The following is a 24,921-nucleotide window of genomic DNA, read 5'->3' on the forward strand; positions in this document are numbered from 1 at the left end:
TTTAAGAGGGAGTTTATTATTGAATCCTTTGCTTGAACTAAAACGCTCTAATAGCACTGTCTTTACAGATGTAATAGAAGTTTGTTAAAAAGTGTGGAGTGCAAAGTAAAGACTGAATGCTGAAACTAATTAGAACTTGTTACCTTGTCAGTGGGTGAACTGTAACGGGGTCTGACAGGCATCAACGTGGCCCTCACTTTGTCAGCCATGTCTAACAGCGTTTATTAGTTTCTCGTTGACTTTTGTCTCTCAGTGTTACCTTTATGTTGATGGGCGTGAAAGGTAAGTGAAGCTGTCACTGGTGCACAGTCTATTTGTGGCTCTCTTTCTGCCGTATAATACACCTTAAAGCCTTTAACCTGCACTCATATCTGTGTGTCTGACTACTTTGTCCGTGGCCTGCTTTCATTGTATTTGAGGCCTGCAGTATTTGGTGGAGAGCTCAGGGACGAGTATAAAAAGTAAGGGGGCGTGTGTATGTGAGAAAGAGTTTCAGGAGCTCCGCAGACTGTCTGTTTTATTAGAAATGTTTTGAACGTGCGTCTGTGCTTCCCTTCTTCATGTGTTGTTTCGAAACAGAAGGCAACCTGCTGCGCAGTTTCCTTTTAAGTCTCTGTCTTCATGACATTTTAATGCACTTCCTCTCATATTATGTAAACTAAGAGGGAAGTTTGTGTTTCACTAGAAATCCAGGATATTACTGTTTGACCCACAGGATTACACCAACTTTGTTTTGTACCCACACACACTTGTGTTACACACACTTTGGTTCAGAGCTGCTACAGAGATGTGAACATTGGTCTGGGATTTGGTTTCGCTTCATTCATTGCTCAGGGATGAGCTAATACCTAAATAAACAATAACAAGAGCGTTATTTCTGATGTATTGGCTCCAAAGGATTGACTAATGGACACGTGCTAATAACCTCCAGTAATTACTGTGAGATATGAAGCTGTTCTAAGACATTATTATTGTATGAAGCCTGAAGGTGAAGATGAAATCATCTTCACAAGATTTGAAACATTATTTTCTGAAGGGGTCGACAATCTTTGGTTCCTTATCCACCAAGTGGACACAGCAGCAGGATATTTGTTTTCATTTTTTTTAAAGACTGTTGGCTTAGGATATCGTTTTTTTCTTCAACATTTATTTTCAAAGGTGCACTACGTAGATTTGGTGGTGAAATTTGAAAGATGTGAAACAATTCTGTGCTATATTTTATATGGCTGATCTTGCTCTATCGCTCATTCTGAAAAAAAAAAACAGGTAGTCTCAATCATCTTCAGTAGCCTCAAAAAGAACTTGTCAAAAGTTGTGACAGAGACTTGCAACACTCCAAAAGGAGCAGCGAAAAGAGGAAACAGGTGAATGTTCAGACATGTCTGCACAGCTTTATAGTTCTAATCTGTTTATCACTAAAGTGTTTGAACTCCACTTCAGATAGAAGTCACTGTTAATAGTGAAAAGTCAGATGAATATTGATGTTATTCACCTTTATCTCCTCTATGAAACCTCTGTATGCTCCCTGAGTTGCATTATCGTAAACTGTATGATGGGCTCTGATACATTTTCATGGACACTGGCTGACACACATATATACATATATATGCGTGCCAAACCTCCTCCAAATGAGGCCTAAGTGATCCGATCAGGACACTCCCTTAATGTGTCCTGGGTGCATAAGTTTGTCCTTTAAGTTGATTTTTTGGAAACGAAAAAAAAGCAAGAGTAAGAATGACTTTGACAAGTGCTAAAGTCAATCAATCAATCAAACTTTATTTGTATAGCACTTTTCATACAACAAATGTATCCCAAAGTGCTTTACATCAACATTTAATCAAACAGCAATAACATGACTCCCTCCCCCAACCCTATCCCACAATCCAAAAACTAAGGTAAAAATAATCAGATAAGAACAGGTACTGAGGAAATGCTATCATTTATTCTAAATGAGGAAACACAGGAGGTTCAAAATGTAATAAAACTAGATGAAATGAGATTCAGTTAAAAGCTCTACTATGAAGGTAGGTCTTGAGTTTGCTTTTTTTAAAGTGTAATGCCAGAGAATAAGGTCAGAGGATCTCCAGCTGTGCAGCTGCTGCGGGGAGATTTCCTGATTAGCAGTGGTCAGTATGTGCTGGACAACCAAGTCCAATCCATGGAGCGTAATCCGATGTTTTTGTTGATACAATGACGATGTCCAACATGCAGCACTGGTATACTTGGAGATAAAGGCAGAAACTGTTGACGTCAAAGTGTTGCGGCTACTTTCGGTCACGTTCTTTTTTTGTAATGAACGGCCTCCTGAGCCCCTCTCCGTTCCACAGTGACAGTCTCCCACTATGAGGTGCATGATATGTGGACCGGCAAGGACAAGAAGCTTAAAGGTGCATCCTGCCTAAAAAAAATTCTGGCTTGTCTCATCAGGTCAGGGCTGTTTTTGGGCCAGACGTGACGGGACGGTGGGTGGTCATAATGTTAGAGCAGGAGATGTTATTGGATGGCTTAGGAGGACACATGTTAATATCAGGTATAGACAGTGTTGAGGAAATGACTAAGACTTGACTTCACACAATAAGACTCAATTGACTTAGATGGCTTACGTTGATGAAAGTTTATACATAAGAAGAATACTCATGAGGAGACATGATTCAACATCACACTTCTGTACTCGTGTCTTGCTCAATCACATCTGCTGAACTCTTCAAAAGGCATCGCATATATCCTAGAAGACATTATCATTATCAGGGTCGTGTCACATTGACCCACCTAGACTAATCTGTGACATCTATAACACTGGAGCAGACAACAAGTCTACCAAACATCTTTTCAGATATCAGGAAAAACAGTTGACACTCTCTAAGCTGTACTTGGTGTTCTAATCACAACTGAACTCTGTCAGGTCTGACTGACAATAGAGAACAATAAATAAACATAACGACGTCTGTACATTAGAATCTAAATAATTACAGAGATTCCACCACAGACAGAGCTTTAGGTAGTGTATGAAACAATGTTTACTGAAAGGGAAAGTCATAAAAATAGCACAGGGGATGTTCACTCCTATATCTGTGCTGCATTGAGGTCCCCCAGCCCACCCAGCCAAGTTTAGCCCAAGCTAGGCCCACAGCGCACGCTCCACCTGACCCAATTTCATCCAGTCTGAGGGGAAAGATAGCCCACTTTGATCTACACCAGACTGCTAGCTATAAGCCTGGGCTGAAAAAGGTTTGCCACTTAATGCTGCATTCTAGTCGATGTTTTTTTTCCAGTACAGATGTGTTTGAGAGCTACTCAAAGAGTCGGGGTGTATAATACCTTCTAAACAGAGGGTTCTCAAGACGGGGATTGTTAGGATCAAGCCGGAAAACAACTTAAAGGAGGAGGATGTTGTCAAACAGAGAGCTGGAAGTCATTATTTGAATGATCCACTTAATTACAGATCAACAGAGTGATAATTTGATTTTTTGATTAGCTCCGGATATGCAATTGACTGAAAAGGCATCTGTTTCGATTAGAGACGATTACTTCTTCTCCTCCTCCTAAAATGAATCAACAACACAATGATAGTCAATTAGGCACTTTAATTCTATCAGATGTTTCATGCACAGATTTAATAACTGCTCGAAAAGGCCAAACCCTGTCCTTAAAAACAGAAAGCAAACAAATCAAGGAAATTAATTAGACACGCTTAATCTGTGTCTGAGAAAAGACAGACAAAAAAGCAAAGAAGTCTTTTCTTTTGAAGTTAACTTTATCGAGTGCTAATGCTAAAAATAGCACTCATCATAGCCTGTCCCCCTTGAACTCTTACATCAGAGCACCACCCCCAGACCTAAAAGCTACTGATGCACCATTCATATAAAAACTAAGTTCCCTTCCCTCCCTGGCTCAGTGACTCATCCCATCCACTCTGTGTTGGAGCAGGTTTGGAGTCTTCTTGACTGTTCCTCCTCGTGTCTGGCGGTATGAAAGAGGCTGAAGGGTGGAGACCCAGTGAAAGAGAGGGATATAGAGGACACAACTTGGCCGCTCCACTTTTGCAGGACGTAAAAGTGGGACAATCTGTTCCTTGGATGATCTCCAATTCTACTTTCTGGGGACCGATACACTGAAAATATATCTATACACACACGCTCTGTCCTACATAGGGAGTGTGTGAGTGACAGAGACGAGGAGATGAAGAGAGAGATTGACAAAAAAGAGGAAATACATGTCATTGTTAAACCCAAAGGTCTTTTCTATACATTTTTCAGAGACTTTAATCATTCATTTGGTAACAGCTAGAATGGAGAAAATACCCCTGCAGCACTCATACATTATGTGACAGTAAGTTCTATACAGCGATTACGGGTAGTAGCAGTAAGATATTCAGACAGAAGCAGGAACAGAGTGAAATTATCTAAAATTGTGAATCACAGGAAACTTGAGTTTGACGCAATATCTAAAATCTAAGACATGCTAAATGTTTGTTTAAAAAGGAACCCTAAGAACTACAGCAACTAAACGAGCCATAAAGTCATGAATGCAACTTTGCTTTGCTTGGTGGTGCACAGATAATATCTCAGAGTAGGCAAGTCAAACAGAAACAGGAGACACCAGTGACCTCTCTCTGCAAATCTCTCCATCCATCCAATGTTGCGTTCCAGGTGCTCAAGGACAGTATCTATCTCTGTCCTTGTTATCATGATTAATCAGTTCCTGATCCTCTATCTTACCTTCACTTAATTTCCGCTTGTGGACCCAGATCTATCAAAATCTTCTCTTCTGAGTCTCCACATGGCTTCTGATCATTAGAATCAGAGCTGCTGGATTGGCTCCCCATGGGGCAGACCGACCGACCAACCCGCCAACTACTGAACTCTTCAGATGTCCGTCTTTCTGCACTGAGATTGCATGACTGCTAAATTTTTCATCCAAGATTTGAGTCAGGAACACATAAGATCTGTTGTGCTAGACTGATTAATCATCCTTCAAAAACGGCAACATGGTTTTTTCAAATTGTAAAATTATACAATGCAAAGATGTTAAAGTCTAGGTCCTCTCATTTTAAGATCTATCTTAAAACTGTAGCCAGGTTGCCATTATGATAATTTCTTCTGATGTTGTTGGGGTCCTCCTGTTTAAACTGTCTTTTTCAAATATAATCTGAAACAATAATGCAGTATGAGTAAACGGTAGAAGCGAGTTTCAGTTCTTCGCTACAGTTCTAATGTTCAAGGAAATGGGGAATAAAATAACATTAAATGACACTTTTCAGTGTTATCAAGTTAATGGTTTTGTTATAGACCAATTTGGTAGACGCGACTCATTTAACAAATGATTAAATAATTACCAAGGAGTGAAACCTAACCTCGCCATACGAGTGAAGTTCGCAGACAGCAGTTGCTTGCCTTGTTTATAAAGGCTACATCTTATATCTTATATCACTGTGTTTTACTTACTTGCCTCTGTCTATGAAGTACATCAGTCCTTAATACACAAAAAACATCTGACCAAACTCAGCATTCAATGTCCTGGGCATATGCCCACAAAGTATATAATTGTATGCATCAACAGGTTTGAATGCATTACGTTTTTCTTTAGTCTGTAGACGCTGGGTTTCTCTACAAGGGATACGAGGATGTTCAGCCACTGTAACTTTGGCCGTTTAGTTTGAAACCTTGAGCCACTGACTCGACAGTAAGTACAGGTCAGGAAACCTCAACCCATTGCTAAGGGTTAGCTTGATACTGTAAGACGAGTTGTCTTCTGCTGCCAAACAATTCAGATGATTTGGGAAGGCGTCCAGATGTTTCATAACCATGTGAATTGACTGCAAGCTACTGCTAGCTAACCTAGCTAACCTAGCTAACTGTCTGTCTTCAGTTGGGCTCCACCTACCAAACACGTCATCACTGTGTGCAAACACCAACATAGTTGATTGTCGTGGTTGAGTCTACCTATCAGGCAGAAAAATACTGTGCTATCAAGAGACACCTTTCAAATGCTAAATACTGTTTCAATTATTTTTTTTAAATCATGTCAAATTCTCTCTGAAACTTGAATATAACTGATTTCCACCACTCATTTACAGACTGACTTTGACTGATTGCAGCCAAAGATAAGCAAAATGTTTAAACAACTGTAACAACTACGATAGTTATGAGATATACACTTGAGTTATGAATCTTGCTCACCACAAGATCAGTCGCTTTCTTAGTTATCTTGATGTTGTCCTCCAGTTTCCAGGGGCAACACTATTAAAAACAGCCATCATTGAACACTAAGGAACTGAAACGTGTTTGCACTTCTGTGTTTTCCTGCCAGAAATAAAACAATTAGTTAAGCTTACATTAAAAGCTAATTATTCCAAAGAAGTATAGGGTGCCCTGATCATATTCATCTACGTGAAGACATAGCACTAATCAAATGAGCTTATAGGTTGTATTTAAAAATAGAGACTGAGAGAAAAGTGAGTTTTCTGCCTCTGACAGAAGAAGCAGAAATACTTCTCAGCTCAGAGAATAAAATGTCTGCCTCTCTTTTCTTCCCAAGAGAGAAATACGTCAGGCTTTACTTGAAGAGATGATGGCCTGCACAAGGACAGGAGAGCCAAAACAGCTGGGAAAGAGGATGCTGACAATGTCTGAGTTATTGTTTTGACAGAGCGTAGGAGTTGAATGACATGATGGGGAAGGCTAGGACGAAATAAATTGAGACATCCATGATGGCAGAGGAGAGCGTTTTGAGAAGAAGTGATTGGATACGCCATAGTTAGAATACCAAATCTAACAGCATTCCTTATGACGGCAAACTCTAAAACCTCCTTTCATCTAGTCTTCATCTCATCAGTTCTGTTGATTTTGGCTTAGTGTTGCTCTCGCTCTCATCCCTGCTCTACACTAACCTCCCCCCCTTTTTCTCCCATTCTGATTACTCTGCTTTATGCAAACTACAACTCTCTCCATCCTCCCCTCTTGTGTATTCCCCTTTCACTTTTACATCCCAATTATTTGGCTCCTGTCTACTCGCAGCCCGTCCCCCCAGTTTCTTATCTTGCCTTGTGCAGACTCAATGTTGTTCAATATTTGATGAGACTTTGTTCATAAATCAACCTCCCCTGTTTTCTCCTGGGGTACTTGAATGATAGTGTTAATCTCCCAAACACACTGTTAACACACTGGTCTCTGTCAGCCTTTGATAAGAGAGGTTCTTGGTCTAAATAAGACACATACATTATAAGTTTATGGATCAAACTAACAGCTGTAGACATCAGTAGGTCAAGTATTGTGATGTTCTGTGAAATTACTGTTCAAATATATGCTGAATGTGGGTTTCTCTGCCTTATGGCTATTGAAAGCTTTTGAGACCCTTACATTTACTGCTAAGACTTTTCTAAACTGTTATCAAACATTCTCATCTCGCCTTCCCCCTAATGTGTCCTTAGCTGTTAGATACCACTGCAGATGCTCCAGATAAGCATCAGAAAAGGCAAGGATACTTATTTTTTCCTACATGGCTTTCACTTCAGTTTCTTTTCTCAAACAATCCTTCAGCTTTTACCTTTTCTGTCTTTCCTGGTTCCCTCTGCTCTGATAGACGTTGTGTTGTGTTGAAGTGGCCTGGCCTGTCACTCTCAGAGCACCCATGGGGGATTGAACACAACCCTCTCTGCATCCTTCTTTCACCCATAAAAGCTCAATTAGACTTTCTTTTTAGCCAGTGAGATATAAAAAGGATCAGACTTGGACTGTGTGGCATAAATCTGTTTAAACATTCAAACACTGTAACTATGGCAGCTTGGTTTAGGTTTGTCTTGAGAGCTGCTGTCAAACTGTTAATTTGCATTCCAAGAAAGTAAAGTGGTGGATAGCTGCAGAATGTGGCTAGGTTTCACAGTCCTGTCCTGATTAATCTCTTATTTTATTTCTTCGTATACAAGGTCAAAACATGGATTGACCCTTTACCTAAACCCAGACCCTGTGCTAAATCCACAACCTGTGGATCAAGGCCCCCATAATGAGTAAAAAGAGAAGACATAGGCATTGTGAGATGAATAACAGAATAGGAAAACAGAAAATTACACTTTCTAAGACATATGTTAAATCCATCAGACCTCTCTCTGATCCTTTGTAATCTGTAGACAAACACAACTAAAACGAGGCGTCTAGACATTGATTGTGAGGGATCATTTTGGGGCCAAATATTTATTACTCACTACAGTATAACGTCTACTAGGGGTGGTGTTCAAACCCCGGTTCTATAAAGACTCAGTTCCATATTTTAAAAAAACCTGAAAATCCTCCTCATCCTCCTCCTCCACTGAAAAGCAGCTGTGATAAGCACACCTGAATTATGTTGCAAATCCTGTTAGTTTAAGATAGTAATCCAATGTTGAAATCAACAGGAAGCTAAGGTGACTTAAAGTAACATTATGATATGATCGAGGTCTGGTTAGTAAAATGACTATTGGGCAAAGGTAAATAAAACATCATGATTTTTTCACATGTAAAATGAAGAAAAGGTTAGGTTTAGATTTTGGCTTTAACTTGAATAAAAAAGACATTTGTTTGGAGGAGTCGTTTTTCCTTGCAATATAAAACCTACTTATACAAGTTCTGTTCAAAACATTTTCTTCTTCGTCTTTCCACCATAGATAGAATAGAAAAGTATTGATAGAGCTTGATAAAGACTGGGATCATTTAGGAGTATCAAAATTGGTACCAATATCAATCAATCAATCAATCAATTTTTATTTGTATAGCATCAACTCATAACAAGTGTTATCTCGAGACACTTTACAAAAAGCAGGTAAAAGACCTTACTCATTGCTAGATTACAAAGACCCAATGAAAATGAAAATTCACAATCCCCAGCCACCTCTAACCTCGACCAACGAGTCCACTGTGAGGTTTCTTCTTATGAAAGGTCCTCGCTAACAAATCCAATCACAAACATTCAAACACACTTATTTTCAAATGGGAAAGCAATCACTCGAAACCAGCAAGCCAAAAATAACTAAGAACAAATTGTTGTATTTTTTTAAAATGGGAGTATCTCTTCAGCAAATCTTTCTGTTTGCTCTCAGACTACTGGTTAACTTCTTCATCTTCATCTATTTATATCAGTCAGAGGCGACTTGATGTCATCAAGTCGCCTCTGACTAATATAAATAGATTATGATGGTCACCAGTGGTAGTCATGGATTTCTACATGTCTCAATAACACCATGTGTGCTACTCATTGTATTAATAACTTCTGAACCCTTCCAGTATCTGCATGTAAACAATGTGTTAATGAATACGTTTGGATCATTGTGCTAATTTAACTGATGTTATCATTGTCTCGTGATATTTAAGTGCGCTCCATCCATTCATCGAGTGTTCTGATACTCATCTACTTACTAAAATAATCAGCGCCCCAAACCACCAATATGACAGTTGAGAGATTCCCCGCCTTATTCACCATCATCAAGGCGGCTGATGGCAATGGTCCAGATCTCACAGTTCACCACAGAATAACCAGGACAGAACAGATGGAGGCGCCACTATGCCAAATCTGAAAAGCAGCAATGAAACCGTCTTACACTAAAACTCCACCCTAAAGCTCTTTTTGTGCAAGTTGTATTTTGGGACTCTTTCTTGTAATTTCCTACGAATTTTGCAGAAGGGAATATTTCAGCTTTTGAAATCATCACCAGATTTTCGTCTTTTGATTTCAAGCTTTCCAGATAATAGAATGAGGTTTTCTTTGCAGACAGTTGTTGTTGTTTTTCCCTTGAAAATCTCCTCAAAAATCTTTTCAGGATACTTCAATTAAATTGCGTTTGGCAATATTCTTAAACAAGGTCAACAACTACATTCAAAGTGAACGCCAGTATTTGAGGTCTTGGTTTATTTTTAGAGAGAACACCAACCAGTCATTTAGAAAGAAGTGACCAAAAAAGGAGAAAATGCTCATCAGACCCAAAGACTCTGAATTTAACATCTGAACTGACTGAAAGAAGCAAATCCTCCTTACAATTAGGAAGCTCGTAACCAGCAAATGTTTGACAAATGTTTATTAAATGACAAACTAGTAAACTGACATTTAGATTACATGGAAATACAATGAAGAAAAATGAAACAACATGACAACTCAGGTATTTCTGTCTTACATTTGAAGGTACAAAAACACAAGAAGTAATTGTCAGTGTAGAAAATAGAGCCTTAGACAGTCTTAAAGTAGTCATTGGTAGTAGCCATCCTGTAGCAAGCAGGACTCCAAATCAAAAGGTTCAACTTTTGGTTGTATTAGAGGTGATCGAGGTAAATTGAAAACAGACAAATACCATCTGATTTACAGACACTCCCACAGTTTTCTTTTACCAAATGTAGGGAAGGGTGAGCTGGAATGTTTTTAATAGTCAACCTGGCTAAGCAACAATCAAAGCTCAACCCCCTTGCCTGCTGTTGCAAATCCAAACCTTGATTGTGCTATTTTAGAATTCTGCCAGCCATATTATTCTTGTTACAGATGTGAGAGCAACACATAATTAGTGTCACAAGTTCAGGCATATTTGTGGAGTTTGTCACAAGGTTATGTGGGATAAGATATCACATAACTGAACCTTGTCAACATTGTTAGGAAGGTGACACAACGAGAGGTCAATTCTAAGACCCCATTAAAGAAAACAAACCCTGCCTCATAATCGACTTTAAAGAGTAATGTATTGTGTGTGAGGGATCTTTTAAGGGGCTCTGATGTCTCTCAGACATACACCCATCACCTTCATTACCATAAAGTAAGAATGATCTTGACCTCATGTGAAGCTAAATTGCATATCCAACTCACTCTCCTCTGCACAAAACCTGTGATGCAAATTCACACAGTTTATATATAGCCTGTCTTCCATCAGTCTGCTATTCCCCCATGCATTCCCAGTGGCTAAATGGAAAATGTGGACCAGCTCTGTGCTCATTCACACATGTGGACTTATTAGCATTGCCAGTGGCTGTTTTTTTTCTGTTTCTACACACGTTCAAAATGTCACTCTGAAATACGAGCCATATGACCAAAGTTGACTCCCTTCTCTGCCTGTTTCCCACAGCATGTTTCTAAGGATGAGGCCAATCTCATGGGGTAGCCATGTTTTGTCTCCATGACAGCTATGTCCCTCAGCCACTCTCTGCAGTGACCCCTGCAAAGAAAAGGATGCTTGGAAATAACGAGCACTTTTATCCCAGTCAGGATGACAAAGATGGGGAGGATGAGGAGGAGGAAGAGGAGCTGGGAGGTGAGAGCAGACAAGAGGAAGGTGGACGTGACGCGGAGAATGGAGGGTTAGAGGGTCCAGAGGAGGAGAAAGAAATGACAGGAGGACGACAATCCTGGGAAGGGAAAAGTGGCGAGGTTGTTAAACCAGCGGCCATCGTGGTCGGCAGGCAGAGAGCAGAGCGCCCGATGAGGCCGGGCAATCCGGGCAACCGGGGCGTCATGTACATGTCAAATCAAGCCCTGCTGCTTCACCAACCGGCCAGTAAGAATAATCTCATCTCAGGCAATCAGAAGCCTCATCACCCGGGCCTGAACGCGCTGCAGAAGAGACGAGCACACATGGAGCGCAGCATGACCACAATGGCTCCAATGGAGGACACGTTCCTGACCATGATGGTGTTCCGCATCGGTATCCCGGACATCAAACAAACAGTAGGTTCATGTTCTCATCGAAAGCACTTCAGGCAAAAGAACATTTCATTGAAGATAACACTTAAAAAAAACACTTCCTGTTTCTTGTTGACCCCTGGTTACTGACTTACATTTTGAATGTATTCATCTTAAAAAAAAAGTCTCACTTTCAAAAAGGGGCACTGACTTTGGTCCAAATGTGGAAGTAGTTCAAAACAAGTCTCTCTGGTTTGACTGCCTCAGAGAAAGTAAAGGAAGTAGCTTTAATTCGACAAACAGAATTTAAAAAAATTTAATAGTTTGGGCGACTTTACAAAAAAAGCGTTTGGCTCATGTGACCTTTATTATCTCTGATTTTTTTTTTGCAATAACAAACAAACCCAACTCATAAATACATTTTTCTGTAATGGGTTACTTTGTACTAAGTCCAAACTAAATGAATAACTTGAAATTAGGTTCCAGTACGTTGTATTGGATTACATCAGTCACCGATTTTGAAAAACTTAGATAGAACATAAACGTCACTTTTTGTGAGCTTGAATCACTAAAAACCTCTTTGAGGCTCTTTATAGATAAGATAGATCTAACCATTTTTTTCTTTAAATGCTGACATCACTATTTAAATGGGCCGATCCCCCTTTTTCAGGAAGCAAATACATCACCCAAACACAGAAAAACTAGGAGTGCATCCCTGAGATGCCAGACAACCTTCGCAATAAGTATAAAAATACTTTTATATCTAATAAAACTTTTTGCTTCCTGCATTTTCCCACATGAGAGCCCCTGACCAAACATATCCAACCAGCATTTGGCTGTTCTGCCTCATTTAAGTTGAGAGGGGTATGTTTCCTCTCTAAATCCAGCCGTTTAAATTCCTAAATTAAAAGAGCATCTTTGCTGCAGTTTTTACTCTTCATCTGTTTCAGATTAGTCCCTGGAATAACCCATGGGAACATGGGTGCACACACTTTTTACATTAGCCAAATAGTGAGCTCAACTGTACAAGCACGTCTCTTATTTCAAAGCATTTTCATTGCATTCATCCCGAAAGCCCAGGGATGAGTCCCCAAAGGAAGCAGGAATAAATGCAGAGCTTGACTCGTGTTAAGTAGTCTGTGAGTGCAGAGAAACTCAGTCAACAACACCATTTTAGCATCAGAACTTAGGTCAGGTTTGGACATAATTAGTTTCCAAAACTGAAGGTAGTATCAATTCACACTTACACTAGCACATATCTGTACAGAGGCGGGAAGTGAGAATTGTCCAGCCCACACATACCACATCCAGGTGAGCATGGGGGCCACACTGTTACCGCTCACCCCATCTTCCATCTCCAACTCCCTGAACCAGCCGATTGTTCTACATGTCAGCTAATCTGCCCTCAATATAACAGTAATTGCTAATTATCTAATAGGTTTTTAATGAGTTTGGGGAGAGCTAGGGAAGCGAGTGACGCCGGAAAGGAAGGGACACGTTGAAGGCATCTGTGCTGCGCTTCGGTCTCAGCCACAGGGCGTCATATTCAGCCCTGCACAACACCGACAAACACTCCCGAACCTCAAAGCTGAAATGAAATAGAGCTGAATAAAAGAGAAATGAAGAGCTGGAAGAAGTATGAGAAACTAGTTAAAGGAGACAGGGATGAAGTGACTGCTTATAAAACGAAAGAGTTGATTCTAATCCAACCGTCACTGTGAATATACATATATGTATATATATATATTATTTAATTTAAATGATAATACACGCACACTTATTTATGTAAATACTGTAATTGACATCTTAATTGACCCATCTGTCACATAACTGCATTTTACTTCTCATGTTACTTCAGCATCTTTTGCACTATTCACTACTGCACTGTTTCATATTTAGTCATGTAAATATTAGTATTTTCTTATTATGTTTATTGTTGATATTTAATGTTGTACCTGTACATAAGAGAGTACACTTCACCTAAGTTAAATTACTTGTGTGTGTAAGCATACCTGGACAATAAATCTGATTCTGATTCTGATATAGGTATGCATATAGGGAGATGTATGCAAGCAAAGAAAACGACTACAAAATAAAGATCTGAATAACTCCTTAATGTAGGGTTGAGTCCTTCTAGAAAGATCTAAGAAAACTATATATACAGGATATAATACTGAAGACTTATTTAATTTCTGCCTCTTTTACGTACACAAACACACACACTTTAGATAAACATACACTACACTGCACTAGAACACTCCCATGAGGACACACACACACACACACACACACACACACACACACACACACACACACACACACACACACACACACACACACACACACACACACACATACTCTACAACTCACTCCTATGCGAGCACATTCATGCATGCGCCTTTCCTCAGCCTGTGGTTTACCTCCCAGGGACCACCAAGACATTGCTACGGCAACGGGTGCCTGCCTTCACTAATGAACTGGTTGCCATGCCAATAGAGTGGGCTACACTATCAAATAGTAGGGGGGCTGTGGAGGGTGGGGGCAGAGGGGATATGGAGTGTGCTGAGCTGTGCAGTTTTACTTACAGTTCTCTGAAATGGAACAATAGCATGGATGCATACATCTCGTGCAGACCTCTCATCCCTGATTTTTAAGCCTAACATCCAGTTGGCTCTGTCCTCCCCTCCGGCTCCACACTTAAACAAGAAAAGGGCAAAAAAAGATGGTTTTTTGGTGAAATCCATGAAAATAGAATAATGGAGTAAGTGGGCAGCGCACAAATCTCCATGAAATCTAGTTAGGCACAGCGCATTCACATTGAAACACCCAAGGTATTTTTTCATTGTGGCCTGCAAGCCTCTGCTGTATCACACACAGACGTACAGTAAGAGGCAAAGGAGCTTTTCTCTTCAACTGGTTTGCTCTTTCTCATCTGGATTGTTGTGCAAATCTGACATTATGCATGCAGAGATCAAAGGCAAGATAACCAAAGTGAAATACTCCTCCCATGAAGGATCTTTACTTCACTGAGGGTAGAGAAAATGAAGTGGTGTAAAAAACTACATGTGAGCTACACCCCTAGTTTCCTGATAGCACATTCTGTCAGAAAAGCATAAGTTATCTTATTTCCATGAATGTGGCAGAGGATTAATTATTTAAAAGTTATGCATTCATATTCTGCACACACCAGATTCTTGTGCATTTATCTTTCACCAACTGATCTCAGACCTCATCCTACATGTCTCCATAATAATACCATGTCATTATATTCATCAACATTTAAGAACTTTACTTGAGACTGTGTGTACATGTGCAGACAAAAACACTTATTCAACATTACAAGCGAAACTTTTTTTTCATTCCATTAAATTTGTATATGTTTGAATGGTCTTTTAAAAGCTTCCCAAAGACAGACGTGTTAGAGGGAGATTTTGAAATTTCTTGAATACAAAAAAAAGTACAGGTTGACTAGGATCAGAGAAACGATGAAAAAAGCAATTCAAAGAAATAACTCCTTTAAAGGCTTTATATGTGATTTTTTGATCCAGCAGATGTCGCTCTTGAGTACCAGCATGAAATCAAAACAACTCGAGCTGCATTGTTGTGTTAGCATGCTAATGCTAGCGATCTTTATTACGCTCGTATCTTCACACTGCATGTAAATTTACCTGAAATGAGCATGATCTAGAAACACAGTTAAGCAGTGAGTGTAGTATGTTATTCTTCTTTTCTCTAGTCCCTCAATTAAACAACTTTTATACACGAGGGGAGGAGTCAGCCGGCCGTCCTGGCGATGTAAACAAAGTGAAGATAGGACTCTGAAAACTCTGAAAACATCAGACAGTGGGACTCGGGTGTTACACCCATTGTAGACAGTCATGACTCACAGAGTTATTTTCAGAAGATATATTTGATTTCTATTACATTTAAGTGTGAAAAATCACATATAAAGCCTTTAATAAACCCTAGCAATTATGAGTATTCTGTTATTAGCAAAATGGACTCATAGTATCAAAGTAAAAGTCATCATGTCTTTGTGCTTATGGCCTCCATCAGAGTGGTAGAATAGTAACAGTAACAGAACGTGTATGTAAGCTATCTGAGAGTCGAGTGAACTGACATGTGACACGTCTCAGAAGTGTTATGTAGCATTAAACAGAAATATTCAAGTGTTATTATTTAAATGTATTCTCACCCACAGCACTAAATATGTGTTATACATTTGTGCCTGCAAAAGCAATCTGGCCCTTTCCTTTTAAAGAACGTCAAAACAAGCTGCCCTTCTGCTTTTAGATGAGCTGAGCTAGCTGGCTGCCATATTAAGCTAGCAGACAGTAGATAAGCTACTGTGCAGCTCCTCCTTTTAGAACAGTATGAAAAAAGGTACACATTGACTTTGGCTTAAAATGCTTGCTGTGTTTTTTCTATTACAAATGTAGGTACTCGGATGAAAATAAAAACATGTCACATTATAGTTCTGGTCAGTTTTTTAGTTTCCTTTCAAATAGCCAGCATCGTGGTCAGAGGGATGGTTGTGATGCTGAAAACTAAAAAGGTTCAGAAACATCTCATCCTCGAGACTTTGTCACTCATTCACATAGACCTTGTTTCAAATTATTTCTTTCATTATTTTTCATTGTATTCGTTTATTTGTCGTTTACTTCATATATTAAAGACAAAGTAGATGCGTGTATTCAGGTTTCTAGCCGTGGCTAAATTTTCACCCCCTGTCCCTGGCTCGGCTTATAGGATTAAAACAGAATCATTAGACTTAAAGAAATACAGAAACAGTGATACTATATAGACATTATAAACATAATACAAATAAGAGACTAAAAAGACCAAACTGTAAACTGATGATTCTAAGAAGAAACAGTCAGTGCTTAGAAACTTGCTTCAGTTTCACAGCCACTGTTACACTTGTGTCTTAAAAACCCTGAACTCATCAGTTTTTTAATTTCACATGGTTGTGTTCCTCTGAGAATGATGACTGAACAAATTTTGTTCTGTATTTTGGTGCTCTACAGTTTCCACCCGGTGTAGCCCTTGTTCTGATGACGCTGTTCGGTTTGCTTACCAGCTGACAGATTGTTTCTGGAGCGAGATTGTTAACACATTTAAAAATGAGATTAAAAAAAAAGTTTACAAAACTGTCAAAACTCTGTAGATTGTATTTCTTAAGAATAACTTTTTTAACATGTTTGTCAAGCTTCAACTGAGAATCAAAAATAACTCATGTACCTCTTTTATCTCCTTCTCATCAATCTCTATTCTAAAATGATCATTTACTTTTCTTTTATTGAGAAACACATCCAGACAGTTTGATCATAGTATAAGGTCAGATGATTTTTTGGAAGCCGTTTCGACTCAGCAGACATTTCTTTTAAGAGGATCTCTGCTGCCCTCTGAGGAGTCTTTGGAGACACATTTATAACTGCGTCGTCTGCATACACTTGACAGCTGACTCTTTTGCAGCTGTCTGGTAAATCACTTATATTAAAGAAACACTTAATGTTTTTGTCATTCTTGTCTTTATTGACCATTTATCTTTGAGGCTCCTGTCCTGTCTGTGTGTCTGTCAGAGGTGTGTCCAGTTTGACCAGGACTGCACCGTTTGGAGCGCCAAACAACAGATCATCTGCTCGCTCAGCGAGTCGCTATGGGACGCCTACAACTACGGCCTCTTCCAGCCGGCTGGAGATGGCAGAGACGCCAAGTTCCTGGAGGAGGAGAGGGCCCTGCGAGACTACTCACAGACCTTTGAGAAAGGAGTGCCTTACCTGGAGGTAAGGAGCATCATTGTTAGGCCATAGCCAGGACACTAACTGTTGTAGGCAACAGAATGAACCGTTCTGTTGTCTATGGCGATTATTTCTCTAAATGAAAATGTTCTTTTGGAGTCCACACTGCCATACATAACAAACCTGATGGGGACATGGTTGACTTATTTATTTGTTGCTCTCAAAGTAAAATAATCATTGCTAAAGAATTTCTAGAAGAGAAGCATACAAAATGTGTTTTTCATAAAAGAAACGTTCATGATCTACTGCCTGAACTTTGTGTACACATCACATTTTTGGTTTACTTCTGTTTTCTATTAACGGATTTCCTCTAAAAATGCAGCCTTGATACTATCACCATATTGCACACACACACAAAAAAGTTAAAACTATAAACATGGGCGTTGGATAGCCTAGCGGTGATGTACAGAGACTATAGTCCTCATTGCAGCGGCTGTGGGTTTGAATCCGACCTCAGCCCTGTGCTGCAAGTCATCCCCTACTCTCTCCTCCCAAACATGTCCTGTCTCTCTTCAGCTGTCCTATCTCATAAAGTCAAAGATATCTTTAATCAATCAGCTGTACATCAACATCTTAATATAAATTAATGTACTTTCTAAGCCTTGTGTTTTTTATCATTCAATCATCTGTAAGAATTGACTTATTCAACCCAGTAAAAGAACTTTAAATAAACCTTGACAAAGATTAAATTCATACCATGTATTTAATGATTACTTTACTGTTAAGGAAGTTTGCTATGGGAGATGACATCACTATCAGCCATCAGTTTCCATGCTGTGACATGATTGTGTCACAGCGCCCTCTAGTGGTCAAACAACTGTAAATGTTGATGAGCTGGGTGAGGCTGAAAAAAGATACCACTCAGGGTCTTGGATCCAAACCGGAGTGTTTACATTCTTGACAAGGTTCCAGATGAGGACATGTTGGTATGCTGATGAGGCCTCCTAACTAAACTATGCTCCACAGCAGTGAGTGTATCTCACAGCTCTGTGAGCAAATGTATTTAGACACCGGGGCTATTTTCAATCACTTCAGCGCTCGACTGAAAACATTTTTTGAACAACTCCATTTTTCTATGGAGATTTTCCTTTATAATGATTATTCTAAATTAATTCCAACACTTACTAATATGCACATTGCATTAATATAATGCAAGATGTAATAAATATCGCTCTTGCCTAGTGAATGGTTTACTTTTCCTACCAAAGGTACAAGAAGGATGTGGAGATGGCACGATCAAAGCAGACACAATTCTCCTGCATGCTGGTGGTTTACAGAACTAAATGCTGACTTCCATGAAATTCAACAGGATCTATCTTTAATTTCTTTAAAAAACAGAATGAATGCTAAAGAAACTTATCCCGTATCTGTTGCCGCTAATTTCAATAGGAGGGTGAATTTCTCTAGTAAGTTAGAGAGTTACACTGCAAGAGTTTAGTTCCATTGTTCTTCACATGTTGCAGTGCTAACACCAAAATATTTGATTAGTTCTTCCAAAAGTACAAGCAAGCATTGCCTTAATAAAAAAACAACTTAATTAAAACTTCTTTAACCAGTTTTGATATTTAGACCGCTTATAGATTGGCATCCCATGGGAAATACAGAAATTCCAGCTAGTAATTATTTTTCTGCCTCCAACTATTCTGATAAACTGAACTGTTCTGCAGGGTGATGAATCATACTTTGAACACATATCTCTTTCTGCTCCTCAGTTTAGGTACAAAACCAGAGTTTATAAACAGACAAATCTGGATGAGAAGGCTCTGTCCAAACTCAGCACCAAGGTATTTCACCTTTTTTAAATTTCACATTGCTTCTGAGCAGTTTTTAACTCTACTCGCTGACGTCCTTTCCCCTCCTCCTCCTGTGCCCCTCTCAGGCCAGTCTGAAGAAGTTTCTGGATTACATTCAGACTGGAACAATAGATAAACTGGCAAAAGTCCTCGATAAAGGTCTTGATCCAAATTTTCATGACCCTGACAGCGGAGGTGAGTTTGCACCAACCTTTAGATTAATTCATTGCTCTTGAAAATGTTCTTTTCCAAGCAGTATTAAAGGCTTTATATGTGATTTTTCACACTTAAATGGAATATAAATCAAGTATATCCTCTGAAAATAACTCTGTGAGTCATGACTGTCTACAATGGGCGTAACACCCGAGTCCCACTGTCTGTGATGTTTTCAGAGTTTTCAGAGTCCTATCTTCACTTTGTTTACATCGCCAGGACGGCCGGCTGACTCCTCCCCTCGTGTATAAAAGTTGTTTAATTGAGGGACTAGAGAAAAGAAGAATAACATACTGTACTCACTGCTTAACTGTGTTTCTAGATCATGCTCATTTCAGGTAAATTTACATGCAGTGTGAAGATACGAGCATAATAAAGATCACTAGCATTAGCATGCTAACACAACAATGCAGCGCAAGTTGTTTTGGTTTCATGCTGGTGCTCAAGGGCGACATCTGCTGGATCAAAAAATCGCATATAAAGTCTTTAAGTGATGGTACTAAAGTAAAGGTAGCAGATTCTTGATTTTCACTTTGACCCTCTTTCTGCCTGCTGTCCTTTCTGAACCCTGCTTGCTTCTGCGGGTCAGAGACCCCACTCTCAGTGGCTGCCCAGTCCGGCCTGTCGGTGGAGGGCATCAGGGTGCTGGTTCAGGGCGGCGCTCATTTGGACTTCAGAAGCAGAGACAGCTTGACGGCGGTGCACAAAGCTGTCAGGGCTCAAAATCATGCTGGGCTGCTGGTAAGGACCTTGAATCAAAGTCGCGTGCATGCTGACAAAATGAAGGATCTTACTAAAACGTATTAAATAAAAAGTATCTTCTGTTGATCTTAAATACAATAAATGACATTGTAAATGCTGTGAATGGGAATTTCACTAGAAGATGTTACAAGCATTTGACTGTGCCTTAAATACTCTTTGAGTTTTAACAACTGACTGAGCTGACAGTGTTCTTGCAAATTGTAAACCAGAGTTTTTTTTTTGCTTTTAGGAAGTACTGTTGCTCTCAAAGCCCACATATCAAAGCCTCTTTTATCTCTGACAACTGCGTAACATGACACACCTCTGTTAATGTGTCTCTTTGACAAGAAATATTTACAGCATTTTTTTTCTGTTCCAGCTGCAGCTGCAGCTTCAGCATGCAGTGTAAAAATCAGCTTTTAATAAATGAGCTACGTTTGTAATCTGCGTCATTGATTTAGACACAGACATTTATAATCCAGTTAAATGAGTGTCATTATATTGACATATTATGAATGGAATGATAAGCAGCAGTATCGAGACTTAAATAAGGACTCGTAATATCCCTCTTTGTTCTTTTCTTTGTCTTTGTCAGCGTCTGTGTTTTTTTATCCTTATTTATATAAATACATATTTATGCAGGGACAGATTATACACACCCACATTAGACAAATAGAGCTATTATTTAATAATTTATGCTTTCATTATTTTTATAGTTTGTTTCACACAAGAATATAAAGAAACACACGGCACGTATAGAAAATATGAAAGAAAGTTTTGTGGTTGTGGTAGAAACCTGTAAATGGCTCATATGGAAACCACAGCCCGGTGACACATTAAAGGTCAAACAAAACCACCAAAACAAGCACAATATCAACGTGCACATATGCAAGAGCAAGAATGAAGTTAAATGGGGGGGGGGGCAAGAGTTTGCTACACTGAGGGATTAAGATTTCTGTTATAATTTGATTTTGTCAGCAAAGAGTTATTTTTGTTTGTACACAAACAATGACATGAAGGATTGTAAGAGAGATAAGACTTCTTGATATTTGATTGAGACTTGACCAAGGTCTGTTTTTTTACACGAGGATGGAGATTTTTAGGTTGTCTCGTAAGATCGATATGAAACAGTGAACTTTTAAAGGTGAACAATGTTAATGTCAAAAAACTGCATCTGTGTATTACTCAACCTTCTCCTGCCAGGCTCTCTTGTCCCTCGGAGCGTCTCCAAATTACAAAGACCGCTGTGGCCTGACCCCGCTGTACCACACAGTGCTGACAGGGGGTGACACGTCCTGCTGTGAGACCCTGCTGTATTACAGGGCGAGGCTGGGGACAAGGGACGAAAATGGCTGGGACGAGTCCCATCAGGTACAGTTGAATATTTTATATAGTAGTTGAAATGAACTCAGAAATACCAAAAAACAAACCCATCTATCTTTCAATCATCTTCCTCATGGTTTCATATTTAAATGTGAAGCATCTCTTGTCCTTGTCTCTATCCATGAAAACTTCAGCAATGCACCATCATCATTTCCCATGTCTCATGTCTCATGTCATAAACCATCACCCTCAGTCTCTCTCAGCAGTTTCTCACCTTCCTTTCTACTCTGCTTCTCCCTCACTCATCTCTCCATCCTCCCTGCCTCCTCCCCTCCTCGTCTCTCTCCATAGCACAGGGATGAAGAGGAGTTTGGAATGGAAGAAGTACATAAGGTACCCTTCATCCTCCCATGTCATCACACCTACCAGCCTTTCAGAGGCAAAGGCACTGAGTAATGTGATGTGAGCATGATGCAGAAGTGAACATATGTTTCATTTAACATGAACAAAATGTGGGTCGTCTCCTGCTGAGTACATATTATCCTCCTTCATGTCGTTAGATATGGGTGCATTGCTCACGTTATATCTCTGTGACATTTCTGTTAAATCTGCGTTTGTGCTATGGGCTGGTTGTCATGGTATTTTATTTTGGTTTTCGCCGTGCTGTGTGTTATCTTTCTTTCTGATATTTTGGTCCCTGCAGAAAAATATGAGGAAACCTCTCAGGCTGCTGAAGGCTCATTTCAGTCGTTTAAATGTGTTTTTCTTTTGTTTCCTTTAATTTACTCCATGGTATTTCATTTGCTCTGACCTGTTTTTGTAAGATAAATTATGACTCTGAATGTGGGTGTTAGGTATATTATTTCCCTTTCTTTTTCTTGAAATGTCTTTTGCAGTATCTTTAATCTCCTCGCCATTCTGCCTAATTTGATTGAACACAACATTCCCATATTAAATCCCTTTAACTTGATTCTCTTTTTTCTTACACTCACCATTTGTGGATATATCTATCACACTTGCTATATTATAAAAGGCGTGCCAGAATGGCCATGCCCAGCACTTGGAGCATCTGCTGTTTTATGGGGCGGACACCTCCTCTCAAAATGCCTCAGGGAACACTGCTCTTCACATTTCTGCATTGTACAACAAGGCAAGTATGAAAACAGATCCTTCTTTATGAAATACTTTCACCATGATCATGTCTGCTGGCTTTTCCAAATCTGTAACCTCTACTCCCCCCCTCTATGAATGATCAGGAAAGCTGTGTCCGCGTTCTTCTCTATAGGGGAGCAAATAAGGAGGCAAAGAACAAGCATGGTCAGACCCCTTTTCAGGTAAATCTTTGAGTTCATTTAATACTGCTTTGTGCATTTTTATCAGACACAATTGCCTGTTTTAATTAGCTTTCAACAACATTTTTTTTTTTTACACAACAAAGTGTGAAATATCATGATAGCACGAGCTAGAACAACAATATCACATTTTGTTTTTGTGTGTTCGCAGCTCGCTGTATTGTCTGGTCACTTTGAACTCGGGGAAATCATCAAAAACCACAAAGATACTGACATAGGTGAGCCGAACTGCCTCCTCTGAGGGGGGGTGGGGTGGATAACAGATGTTGCAATAAGGTCCCAGCTTGCGTTTTCTATCTATGATTTTTTTTTTTTTGCACTTTCAATTCCCTTCTTTCCCCCCCTAACAATCTACCTAATTTCTCCCCCCTCACCCCCCCTCACATCAAACTACACCGCCTTCCTCACTCTCTACACCTCTGCCTCCTCACTCCTAATCCTCACACCGATGTCCTCAGTGCCCTTTTTGGAATCGCCAAAGTATGTTCCCAAGCGCAAAGAGAGCTCCCACACGCTGCCTCTCCCCTCACTTCATACTCATCCCCTCCTGCGCGCTAACAGCGATAACACCATGACCCAATCTGACCCCTTGGCCCAGCCCAACAAGACTGCAACCAATCCCAACCCAGTACAGGTACTAAGAAACCTTAGATGGATTCTCATGTGCTGATCTTTGTAATATTAGATAAGTGTTTTTATCATATTGCACTGCTTGTTCTATTACTTTGTCTTGTACTTACAATAATTTTCAGGCTCAGTTTTTGACTTTCTCTCTGTGGGACTTGGTGTTTTTTTCCAAAGGCCCAACGCAGAGCCTCCATAGGTATGAGAAGCTCCAGCAGCCCCAGAACTCGGACTCGCTCCCCGTCCAGAGGTAGAGGAGGGCAAAGTGACACAGAGGAGAGGCAACGGCAGCCAAGAGGCAGACAAGGGTAATGCGTCTGTGGAGAGAAGTTACACTGTGTGCATGAATGGGGTCTCTTTAAAGACATCTACCAACGGAGATTCTAAATCTCCAAATACCATCAGCTGTACAGTATGCGATAAAAAGGAAAAACAAAAATGTATTGTGAAAAAAAGGTTAAACCATCAAACACAGAGGGAGGACGATAAAGACAGTTGGGCAGCAATCAGATGAAGGGATTAAAGAAATTAGAAAAATTATAACAAAAAAACACAAAGAAAGAAAGAAAGGAAGAAAATGTCTAAATTTGAAAGCCTGCAAGAGGCTGGCTGGTTAGAATGAGAGGGGCGTGTATGAATAAGATGGATGGCTAGGTGTGTGTGTGTGTGTGTGTGTGTGTGTGTGTGTGTGTGTGTGTGTGTGTGTGTGTGTGTGTGTGTGTGTGTGTGTGTGTGTGTAAAACGAGGGACTGAATCTGCACGTCTGATCTCCTCTGGCAGGCTGTTCCAAAGTCTGGGGGCTCTAACAACAAAGGCCCTGTCCTCTTTAGTTTTTAGCCTGGACTTTGGAACAGCCAGTTGGGCTCTGCCAGAGGATCTCAGACTGTGTATTGGTTCATAAGGGGTTAAAAGCTCAGAAATATAAGAAGGGTCAGCCCATGTTGTGCCTTAAAAGTAATTAAAAGAATCTTAAAATCAATTCTAAAATCAACGGGGAGCCAGTGAAGGGATGCTAAGATTTGTGTGATATGGGCACATTTGTTTGTTCTTGTTAAAAGCCGGGCTGCTGCGTTTTGGATAGTTTGAAGACGGTGGATTGATTTTTTACTTAGACAGGTGTATAATGAATTACAGTAATCAAGCCTGGAGGAAATGAAGGCATGTATGAGTTTCTCCAGATCTTTTTGTGACATGAGGGATTTGACCATAGCTTATTTGTGAGCTGGTAAAAACAGGACTGTACAACTTTCTTCACTTGCGGCTCAAAACACAAGTCCTGGTCAAAAACAACCCCAAGGTTTCTGGCTGAGGGCTTCACATAATGAGCTAGTTCTCCTAGGTGTGCAGTAATTTGATTTATTTTTGATGGGGGACCGAGGACTATGACTTCTGATTTGCGTCGTTGAGTTGTAGAAAGTTGTCTGACATCTATGATTTTATTTCTGAGAG

At 39.8% G+C, this 24,921-nt stretch overlaps 1 protein-coding gene across 1 annotated transcript in view; it reads left to right on the plus strand.

The window, feature by feature from the left end:
* Positions 1-24,921, plus strand: part of LOC109986774 (SH3 and multiple ankyrin repeat domains protein 1) — a 54,210-nt gene that overhangs the window by 4,913 nt on the left and 24,376 nt on the right. The window contains exons 2-13 of the mRNA XM_065949604.1: positions 11,072-11,670; positions 17,208-17,411; positions 19,139-19,210; positions 19,306-19,414; positions 20,022-20,173; positions 21,377-21,544; positions 21,848-21,889; positions 22,530-22,646; positions 22,753-22,830; positions 23,000-23,066; positions 23,307-23,482; positions 23,650-23,780. Of these exons, the coding sequence (XP_065805676.1) occupies positions 11,110-11,670; positions 17,208-17,411; positions 19,139-19,210; positions 19,306-19,414; positions 20,022-20,173; positions 21,377-21,544; positions 21,848-21,889; positions 22,530-22,646; positions 22,753-22,830; positions 23,000-23,066; positions 23,307-23,482; positions 23,650-23,780 (1,877 nt within the window). The 5' untranslated portion in view covers positions 11,072-11,109. The remainder of the gene's footprint in view (positions 1-11,071; positions 11,671-17,207; positions 17,412-19,138; positions 19,211-19,305; positions 19,415-20,021; positions 20,174-21,376; positions 21,545-21,847; positions 21,890-22,529; positions 22,647-22,752; positions 22,831-22,999; positions 23,067-23,306; positions 23,483-23,649; positions 23,781-24,921) is intronic.

Source organism: Labrus bergylta, chromosome 21, assembly GCF_963930695.1.
Source record: "Labrus bergylta chromosome 21, fLabBer1.1, whole genome shotgun sequence".
Lineage (NCBI taxonomy): Eukaryota > Metazoa > Chordata > Actinopteri > Labriformes > Labridae > Labrus > Labrus bergylta.